Source organism: Meleagris gallopavo, chromosome 1 (genome assembly GCF_905368555.1).
Source record: "Meleagris gallopavo chromosome 1, MGAL_WU_HG_1.1, whole genome shotgun sequence".
In the NCBI taxonomy this organism is placed as follows: Eukaryota; Metazoa; Chordata; class Aves; order Galliformes; family Phasianidae; genus Meleagris; species Meleagris gallopavo.
This window is the reverse complement of record NC_139404.1, coordinates 176,978,196-176,989,017: the sequence shown is the minus strand read 5'-3', so window position 1 is coordinate 176,989,017 and position 10,822 is coordinate 176,978,196. Positions and strand designations below refer to the sequence as shown.

Here is a 10,822-nt window from a genome sequence, read left to right as displayed (position 1 = left end):
TTTCAGCTTTACTTCCAGCTTTCTGGAGCGTCTTTCAAAGTTCACTTGCGCTTTAACAGTGAGTTTCCTCCTCCCTGAAGCACCGGAAGTGTTAGTGTTCCTTATTCCGCAGATGACTGCACGTCACTTGGTCACTCGGTTTGTTTATTTGTCAGGGTCACAACTGCTGCCGCTGTGCCTTTGGGCGATGTACAGGTGGGTGTGAGCTGCCTTAGCCCATCCTCCCTCCCTCCACCCAGGCTTTTCAGCTGCACCTCGCTCTGCTAGAGAAGCAGAAGGTCCTTCAGGCAGGGAGCTGCCTGAGCAGGTGAGTGTAAGCCATCTTTCACCTAAAGTATAAATAGAGCAGTGGGATCAGGAGTCACTGGATAGCTGTCTCGCTGAGAGCAAAGACAAGCTTTGTTGGCTAGGTGGGGGGAACTTCACTTTGCAGGCAATCTTTGAGGAAGTGAATCTGCCCTTCCCTCAAGCTTTCCTTTCGTCTTACTGCTCACTTAAAGTTTACATACAGATCAGTTATCTCAGTATTTTTTCCAAATTCTTAGCAGTATAACTTTCATAAGCAAATGTCATATGAAATATTTTTGTGGAGTTTTGCACCACAAACAATTCAATTGCTTCTTGAGTTTCTGGGTAAGATACACCATGTTGGCAGGACTTGTGACAGCTTGTATGTATTTCAGTACCCTCCTAATAATCTTTTGGGTTAGGCTGTGCGAATGGAATCCATTATTTCCTGAGGAGGTGACTTTTGCTGAAATTTCAGCAGTGTCCTGAATCTGCTGTAGAGAATTTGCAGTGAAATTAGAGCATACAAAAATCAGTGCAAAAGAAGGCAGTGCCCTCTATGCTTTTAATATCGAAAGCTTTTGGCAGTGGCACATTTTCTTTTGTATATGACTCAAATAAATCTACTTGAGCCAAGTTATAAGTCTGCATCTTAAAAGAAGAGTTACAGGGGTTTTCTTGTGCATGAGCAGAGAGTACTTTATGACAAATGTACTGCCAGACAATAAAACGCAAGAGGCACAAAATATAAGTATATAACAATTTAATGTGCCCTTTGATCCTCGAGCTGCTATATGCCTCACCTCAACCAGCACATTGCTGGTTCTCTCAGAGGTGTAGGGTAGTAGTAGATTTGGGCCCTTCCTGTAATTCAGATTATACAGGCATATATAAATGTGCACCTGATAGTGTTAATTTTCTAGGTTTTCTTGGAACCCCAAATTCAAATGAATTATGTTGTTCTCTCTCCATAAATAACATCTTAGGTGGATAATAGGAAATAAAGATTTCTTAGCCAACAGAATAAAACAAACCCTTTTCTATTTTAACAGGAGAGCAATGACAATCTTTGAAAACTGTGTGTTCTTTATTAAAGTGAAGTACTTACCCATTCAGAAGAGGAACAGCCTGAAAGCATGCATAAAAGAAAATGGTGGAGTAATTAATTTTGTGCTTAATAACAAAGTAAGTTCTAGATTTGTTTCTCTGAAGGAAAATACCAAATGTTGAAAGCATCATAGAGTTTTAATTGTTCCTCATGTAGAGAAATATTTCTCTGTTCAATATTTCACTGGAAATATTCTGCTTATGTTTCTAATTCATCTATCTCTGTAGTACTGAAATGTCTCCTTAAAAATAAATAAAAAATTAAGAGCAATGTTCTGTCTCTCCAAAAGAACCAGGAAGGGTTTTTTCTTGTATAACCAGGAAGTATGTTTCAATTAAAATCCAGTCCAAAATTGTTGTGTTTTTAAATGTTTCCTTTAGACTGTAGGATTTTACCAGCCTGAATTGCAAATAAACAATATTTGGATTAACACTGTAGTTTTGTGTGCATAATGACTTTAATTGTAATTTGTCTTTCAGTGTACACATGTTCTTGTGGATAATGCCAATGTCCTCAGTCGTCATGATCTAAAAATTACTCAGAAATATCAGCTGCCTGTTTTATATGTAGATTTTGTTTGGAAATCAGTTGAAAATGGGAAGCTTTTAATAACTGATGCATTTGAGGTTAATACATCACAAGGCAACATTTCTAACCAATGGCCAGGTGGACATGGTAGGTGTATTTGCATGGTTTATCCATTTATCTGTTAGTTTGGGAAATAATGTTTTAGAAAGTCAGTGTTTCAAATAAACTTTTAATAAATCAGCAGCCATAAATACTGGAAGTAAAGGTGACATAAATACAATTTTTTTCTGAAAAAAAAGGTGGAAATGTGTTGGAGGAATTAATCCTAGAAACCATTCCCGAAAGCTTGTAGGACAAGAAAGTCATCAGGGGTTATTTGTGTGGATTCATCATGGTGAAGTCGTGCCTAACCAGCTTGATAAGTTTCTGAAATGAAATGATTGGCCTCATAAATGAAAGATGGGCAGTGGGTGTTGTCTGCTTGGACTTCACTAAGGCCTTTGACACCGCTTCCTATAAGATTCTCATAGAGAAGCTGTTGAAATATGGTCTGAATAGTGAGGTGAATCGAAAACTGAATGACCAGGCCTGGAGGAGCTGTCGTGCAAAGTCTTGTTGGAGGCCAGTAAGGAGCAGAGTGCCTCAGGGTCAGTACATAGTCCAGTCCTCTTCAGCACCTTCATTCATGATTTGGATGATGGGGTAGAATGTATCCTCAGCAAGTTTGCTGGTTACACAAAACTGAGGGGAGCAACTGATAGACCAGAGGGTCATGCTGTCATCCAGAGAGACCTGAACAGATTGGAGAAATGGGCTGACAGGAAGCTCAGGTTCAATAAGCCTGCACCGAGGAGGAAGAACCCTGTGCACCAGTACATGCTGGGGGTCACCCAGCTGGAAAACAGCTTTGCAGAACAGAACCAGGGTCCTGGTGCACAACAAGTTGAATGTGAGCCAGCAATATGCTCTTGCTGCCGAGAAGGCTAATAGCATTTTTGGCTGCATTAGGCAAAGCATCACCAGCAGATCAAGGCAGGTGATCATAGGTTATGTTAAATTAGTGAAGCTATATTATATGAAGTAAATAAAGGTTTTGATTGCAGGTTCGGAAGACTTGTCATCTTCTGAAAATAAAATTGCCACAAATCAAAATGAAAGCAATGATACCAATCTTACTGTTGTAGGAGAAAGTGACAAGAGAATTGAATTCGAAGTGGGAACTCTCAGGTAAAATAATACAAAATTAAAGATGCATATTGATTCAGCTATGTAGATAATTATATAAAAGAAAAAAATACATTTTCCATTCTGTTTCAGCATCAGAAATGATTCCTTACCTTAAGAACAGTGCAGGGGAGGAAAAAGCTTTTTTTCATTTTCTATACCTATATAGAAATAAAGGAACAGAGCCAGCTCCAACACTCCTGTTTTTAAATCTATTAATAAAATGCAGCTTTCACTTTCAGAGGCTGCTGTTCAGTGTTAAATAAGGAATATAGCTACTCTCCAGGGGTGTTCTAGAATTTATATTTGATCTAAATGTTCTGATGCTGAATGATACAATTAGATGTACGTATCCTAACGTGAAAGTTAAGAATGAGGGAGGGTTTAGAAAGTTAAGAATGAGGGAGGGTTTAGCATTGGGCACCACAGGGAGCTGATGCTGACCAAGCTGTTAAAAAAATTAACATGCAGTCAATCAGTGGAAGTCCATTTAGTTTGTTGCTTCCAAAGTGTTTCTAAAGAATGAGGTCTGAAATCGAGTTTATTATCTTCGAGTTCACACCAGATACTTACGCCTCCTTGTGTGGGTCAGCAGCTTGGCAGTAGGGGATTTCTCAAAAAAATTTTTATTGTTATTTTGTGGCTTAAAAATAATTTTATTTTCTTATATTAATTCTTACCGTAGGATGTGATGTTGCAGCCTGTAATAGCACAGTATTTGCTGAGTACGTGTGGTTTTAATTGTAAATTTTAATTTAATTTCTGATTCTATTCCAGATTTTACAGTGAAAATGCTCCTTTTTTTCCTCAAGATTTTGAAGTTGCAAAATACAATGTCCTTGAAAAAGTAAGCTTGTCTCTTACTGTGAGACAGTGTAGGAGGATCAGTGGATGAGTAAAAGTTTTGTGATTTCACACACATCAGCAATAACTCTTTAATGTTACCATGTCCTGCAATGCAAAGAGCTGTACTGAAAAGAACTTCAGTGCTTTCTGTCTTTCAGTGTGACCTAATTCTACCAAAATAAAACTTCTCTGTTATCACTGTAGTGTTGTCACCCAGTTGTTGCAGTAGAATAACACATACATGCTTCTGGCTAGATATATTTTATCATGGCTGTTAGGTTTTAAATCTATTTTAAGCATTAATCTTTTTTTATTAAAAATCTTTTGAAACACAACAATGATGGAATTGTACATCAATCAATACAGTGAAGTCCTGAGAGGAACTTCTTCTTATTACTATGATATTAAAAAATAATAATAATAATAATTCTGCTTGTTTTCTTAGCCATTGTACAGTTCCAAGTGGGTTGAAAAATTAAGTAGGCTGTGGGAAAGTATGTGTTGCAATATCATGTGAATATAATGTGAATGAAACATGCCTATGTATTAAATTGGGGGCTGGGGTCTTCATTTCTCTCTCCATTCAGATTAATTCCAAGGGAAGCAAGGATTTTGTAGTTATTGAGTTACATTGTTCTCAAGAACAGTCTGAGTTTCTATTTCGATTATATGCACACTTCAGTGCTTCAAATGGAACCAAGGTATGAGCCACTTACTGACATTACCTGTTTCTTTCTTTGGAGACCTTGAGCACTCCTGTCCTGGAGAGCACTAGGTGTTCTTCATTTTTACTTGCAGGCCGATTCTCGCATTTACATAGTAGGAGGTCATTCTCTTAGCTTTAAAGTAAGAGGTCTGGTTCATACTTGTCCCTTTTACATTGTGTTTGCCTGCAAATCTCTTGGAAGAACTGTTTGGGTATTTGACAGCAACACAGCATGGTCCTGGATGCACGTGCCTGATATACTCATATACAAGTGCTTGGTAATGACTAAACAGTATAATGACATGTTTAACTGCTAAAATGCTGCAAAGGATGATAGATTGGACATACTCTTGAGAGTCAAAGGAGGATGCATTTGGAATAGCTCAAATGATAGAACAAGTTTTCCAGTACACACCTAGGTGAAACCATCTTGTCACTGTGGGGTTTGTATGTGGAGCTCCCTGTTTGTCCCATGAGCCCTCATGGTAGTAGTGCCTTGCTGGCAGCATGTTCAATCACATCCCAAATGCTGTGTGGATTTGTCAATTCTTACTGTTGTGTCTGGTAAATTGTTTCAGCAAATCTGAATATCTGTTTCTCCATCTAACTTTATTTTTTCCATTTTCAGAAAAATAAACAATTCCTAATAAATAAGACTGCTGAAGAAATAAGAGAAAATTATGATATTCTTGTTGCAAACCTGAAGAGCCAGGATTTCCTGCTCAGAGAAACTTTTCCACCAGAAGCAGAATGTTTAGCTTCTACAGAATTACAAAAGGCTTGTACAATTTGTGTATTTACACTTTTCTGTCCTTAGTTATTTATTTCAGTTTCCAGTTTTCTGGACGTAGTAAACATTGTTTGTACTACAGTGATACAGTCATATCTTAAAGGAAATTGTTCATATGCAAATGTTCTGATTTTTTTTTTTTAAGAATATTGACTGAATGTTGCAAGTCATTAAACACACTAAAAGCAAATACAATCATATTCACTATAGTTTTTATTCTCAGTAGGTCCATTACCTTCTGAAAAAAAAAAAAAAGGATGTACTAATATAGCAACCAGAATTCTTGTGTCATGTATGACTTTGTCATAATTATTTTGCAAACTATACAGATATCATAGGCTTGGTGTAGATGTCATTAAAATCTGTAACAGAAGTCCCCCCAGTGGCAACTGCTGCAGAATTCTGCTCTCTGAAGTAGTTTTCATTCAATGTTTACTGCTGTTTAGGATGGTTGCAGTGGGACCAATTTTTTTTCCATTTACTTTCTCACCGTACTTCATGTGCTTCTCTCTCCCATCATGGCTAACTTATGTTTTAGAACACAGCTGGAGGATAGATCAGTCCCACATCCATGTCATCTAGTGACCGCAGGGGCCATATGGTTTGTAAACAAGTAATGTATCCAAATGTGTGAGAATTGTTTAACGACATCAAGTTTAATGGCAGTTGCTGGAGTTAAAGAATAACAATGACAAAAAGCTCAAGAAAATATTTTAACAGTGCTCCTTAGATCACAAAATCTGTTTTCTTTCTGGACGTATGAATTGCAATGATATTCATGGCCCTTCTATTCTCCTTTTGATTTACTGCTCCAATTTTTTGTTTTTTACAGTTACATTATCTCCAGTGTTTATATCTGTTCTTTTATCTACTGTGTAAAAAGGCCTTATACCTGATAGTACTATGTAATGATAAAGATATTGAGCAAATCAACTTCTGTAATCTGTAACATGTTATATCTGAAATTTCAGAAAGACAAATCACAGCCACTTGCCTGCCGTAGTCTTCACTTGAAAGAATTTATGAAGACAAACTTTCCCTGCAAGTTGATGGGACTGAAGCAATTAAATTAAGCATAAATGTGTATTGCAAACCGTATTGTTTATGTGAACAAGAAAGTTCTCACATTACATTTTTGTCTTTCCACTGATTTGTGTTTGTTTTACTACAGTTACTTTTAGAAGAATCCATCAATTCAAGTACTGTATGTCAACAAGTTAGTGATTTTGTGGAGTTGATCTGGGCAGAAGCTCTTGGCCACCTGGATAGTCTACTACTTGAATCAGTGAACAACATCAGCCTAAATGATGTAAGTTAATTCTTTTTACTCCATGAGAACACATAGTGAATGCTATTATAAGTAATTTTTCCCCAGCAAACAGGAATGTTGTGTTTCACATTGGAATTGGTAATTACACTGAGTATTCCAATACGACAACATATTCATGCTTCAGAAATTTTAACCTCAAATTTTGCTTTAGAATTATGACACTAAAAGCATACTGTACTCCCTAGAGCAGATGGCTGTCTTTTCCATTTTATAGAAATGTATACAATGTTTATTGTAGGATCCCTTCTGCGTAATAAATCAAGTTCCCTAAGAAGATGGTTACAGAAAATAGTGCATAGTAGCAGTTTCTTGTCTCCTGCCAATATATTTCAACCATATTTCAGTCAGCCTCTCTCTAGTATTAGGAAAATCATTTAAATTATAATGCATTTGTGTATTATCAGACAACACAAATAATTAGCATTTAATTAACTGTTGTTAAGTTCTTCATATAGTATAACTGTTAATGAGAGTAATTGCTTATCCATCCTTCATTAACTCTATGGTTTATTTAATCCTATTTTTCCACTTACCTTATGGTTTTGCTTTCCTTCCTAGACATTTAGGAGTCTAATGTTTATTCATTTAACTTAACTTACAATATAATATAATTTAAGTTACAGCTGCATGAGACTGCAACTTTGTTAATTTCTTTTACTAATGAAGGAAAAAAATAACCTGGAAATTAGGTCGATTTTAAAAAATTTTGCCAGTAGAAGTTCCCTAAACATGGAATGATTTTGCCCTCATACTAAGACATAAGGCTCTTGATTCTCTTTAATTGTCTTACATAGGAAAATATTCCTTTCACTTTTTGATATGGAAATACACATTTATGTAGGTTCTGATGGGTAAGTATTACATTAGTATTGTTTTATACATTTGCTCAGAGATAGTAGCAAGTGCACTTTATAAAACAGTAAAAATAGAAAGGAAGTGCTGTTTGTGGTAGATGCTTTTTATGAGGTGCATTTGTTTTGGTTATCAGGATCCCTACCATATTTCAAATTTGATAAATATTTGATCATTTCATAAAAAATGCCCAATCATTGATAGCTTTTGGAAAAGCTGAATCACAGAACTGCAGTCCAATGCATCAGTCTGTAAGAATATACTAAAACTGTTTTCACTACCTTTTCCCACTTATAATTAGTTGGTAAGAGAAATAGCATTTGTGTAGGAAGAAAAAAATCTCTGGGTTTTTGAAACAAGGAAGTGGATTGCTGTTCAGTTAGATTAACTGTCCAATTTCCTCTTAAAGGCTTTTGTGAGACTGAGTCCAGCCTTAGGTCAGTATTGAACTGCAGTAAGACTACTGTGCTTCCTCTGATGACAGCATCTTACCAGCTGTTGCCATTGGTTATAATAATATGAAATAACAGAGTATTCTGTGAAAAATTTCCAATTGAGAATGAATATACGGAGACACAAGCAAGTCTATATCCTACCTGCTAGACAAACTGTCTAAAATGATTCATAAGATTATTTTTGATCACTAGGTTGCATTTTATAAATGGTACTTTGTTCAACTTTACGTATTTAGGATAAACCAGTGCACTTAGAAATTTATCAAAAAATTTATTATCATGTTATTTCTGCAGTTATTTCAATGATACCTTAAAGCTAACAGTGTGAATTGAAATAATGTGAAGGGTCATTATCTTTCAACATGATTCAAACTGTTTTACTTCTGAGGAATTATTATACTGGCTCTTAGCTCTTCTGGGGTACTTTGTCCAGTATGACGGCTGAATAATATCCAACTTTTTAAAACTGGCTTCATATCTGAGATGCAAGTAAATTTTTGTGCACATTTCACTAACAAAGAGTTAAACTTTTATTTCAATATGGAATTAATTCACTCACGTTCAGTATTTATTGCTTTGTGCTCTTTCATTAATTTTGTAATGTTTTTCAGTTCAGTAATCTCTTCTTTTAAAGGTGAGCAAAGCAGAAGGTATTTTGCTTCAGGTAAAGAATGCACTCAATGAGGGAGCTGATGAGGCAGCACTGCAAGAGATGATGATGGAATTCTATCAACTTATACGTCACAAAACTGAAATAGACTATGAAGTTTCCAAAAGGCTGTTATCTACAAAACAGGACCTGTGCCAGGTAGCTTTTCCAGACTGCTAGTAAGCCCCAGTCTGCACTGTTACACTGAACAAAGTCAGTTGATAAATTAACAGGATATTTTGCACTGCACAACTAGTCAGACTGTGGGTTTAAAAAATAATTTACTGAAATCATAGAATCATTAAGGTTGGAAAAGATCCACTAAGATCATCCAGTGCAACCATCAACCCATCCCCGCCATGACCACTAACCATATCCCTCAGTGCCACATCCACTCTTATCTTGAAAACCTCCAATGGCTGTGACACCAGCACCTCCCTGGGGTGCTTGTTCCAGTACTTCACTTTTTCTTCTGAGAAGAAATTTTCCCTAATATCCAGCCTGAACTTCCCCTGGTGCAATTTGAGACCACTCTGCCTTGTCCCATTGCTAGTCACCTGAGAGAAGAGGCCAGCACCTATCTCACCATAATGTCCTTTCAGGCAGTTGTAGAGAGCAACTAGGTCTCCTCTGAGTCTCCTCCAGACTAAACAATCCCGGTTCCTTCAGCTGCTCCCCATAAGATTTGTGCTCCCGACCTTTTACCAGCTTCATTTGGGCCTTCTCTGGACATACTCCAAGACAGCAGTGTCTTTTGCATAGCAAGGGGCCCAAAATTGAACACAGTACTTCGAGGTGCAACCTTGCCAGTACTGAGTACAGGGGTACAGTCAACTCCCACGTGGAATCTTACAAATAAAGTAACGTTTGCAGGGGGAACTGAACTGAATACATGGAAGAGGAAAGCCAGTTGCCATCTAGATGGTGATAGATTCCCCCACAATCATTGTGAATGGCATCTGAAGCTGGATTAAATGAGACTCACAAAACTGATGTTTATCATCCTGCTGACGCTGGCAACCATCCAGCATACACACAATCAGTTTCTATTGGCTGCTATAAACTATATACAGATTGAGCTTCCTGTGTTCCACTTTGTGCCCATTGGCTGTTGTTTTGTCTCTGGGCACCATGAAAAAAGCATGGTCCCATTTTCTTGACACCCACCCACTAGATATTTATAGGCACTGATAAGATCCTTGTTCAGTCTTCTCCAGAATGAACAGCCCCAGGTCTCTCAGCCTTTCCTCCCAAGGGAGATGCCCCAAGCCCCTAATCATCTTTGTAGCCCTCCGCTGGACTCTCTCCAGTAGTTATATGTCTGTGCAGAAACAGTTTCTTAGAGATAACTAACTTCAAATTATCTCTGTACAGTTTGGACTGTTCCTACATTTACAACAAAAACAACCTAGGGGAGTTCCCTGGACTGCAAGCAGCATTTATCAGTAGGTCTAAGCACAGCTGCTCTGCCTAGGGGCATCTCTAGGGATCTCTCCCACAGCTCCACTGCTCCTGTGTTAATTTGTCAGTTCATTTTTAAGCTGCTCAGGAGTTCAGTCAATCGGGTGTTCAGCTACTCTGCTGCAAATCAGTCCATTTGCAGAAAGTAGCTGGGAAATTTCTCAGCCTGCCCCGGGGACTGACAATGAGGTGAGCTGAGTGTGCACATAAATGCAGCCCTTGCACCCAGCGGCTATGAGGGCAGAGAGCCAGGGCTGGAGTGAAAGTGAGCAAGGCCAGGGCAGTCACTTCACTGGCAGGGGCACAGTCCCACAGCACCCAATTAGGATGAGCAGAGCAGATGACAGTGACTGCTGGTGACATTAGACAGGGTCAGACAAGCCTCATTTTGGGCTTGTCTGTCTGGTCTGCAGTCAGACAAGGAACACAAGTCCACAGGATCTGGGTCTGAACGTATCTGCAATACAGCTCAGCAAAGAAACCAAGGGCAAAAGCTTCAGCTTAAAGGTATCTCTCGAATGGAGAAGGAGCAGGCTTCTACTGAGTCTTCCCACTGCTCTCTTCCAGGCCCCACAGCTGCACCAT

General features: G+C 38.0%; 1 protein-coding gene across 3 annotated transcripts in view; it reads left to right on the top strand.

Annotated features, from left to right (window-relative positions):
* The first annotated feature begins 85 nt into the window (after positions 1 to 85).
* Positions 86 to 10,822, top strand: part of PARP4 (poly(ADP-ribose) polymerase family member 4) — a 40,961-nt gene continuing 30,224 nt past the window's right edge. For 2 of the 3 annotated variants that reach the window (XM_085216226.1, XM_085216225.1), the window contains exons 1-9: positions 94 to 195; positions 1,341 to 1,473; positions 1,876 to 2,071; positions 3,028 to 3,151; positions 3,926 to 3,995; positions 4,582 to 4,695; positions 5,329 to 5,478; positions 6,662 to 6,799; positions 8,762 to 8,935. In XM_085216226.1, coding sequence (XP_085072352.1) covers positions 113 to 195; positions 1,341 to 1,473; positions 1,876 to 2,071; positions 3,028 to 3,151; positions 3,926 to 3,995; positions 4,582 to 4,695; positions 5,329 to 5,478; positions 6,662 to 6,799; positions 8,762 to 8,935 — 1,182 coding nt within the window. In that variant the 5' untranslated portion in view covers positions 94 to 112. Of the gene's footprint in view, positions 308 to 1,340; positions 1,474 to 1,875; positions 2,072 to 3,027; positions 3,152 to 3,925; positions 3,996 to 4,581; positions 4,696 to 5,328; positions 5,479 to 6,661; positions 6,800 to 8,761; positions 8,936 to 10,822 lie in introns of all 3 variants that reach the window. The other variant, XM_019612271.3, reaches the window with a different exon arrangement.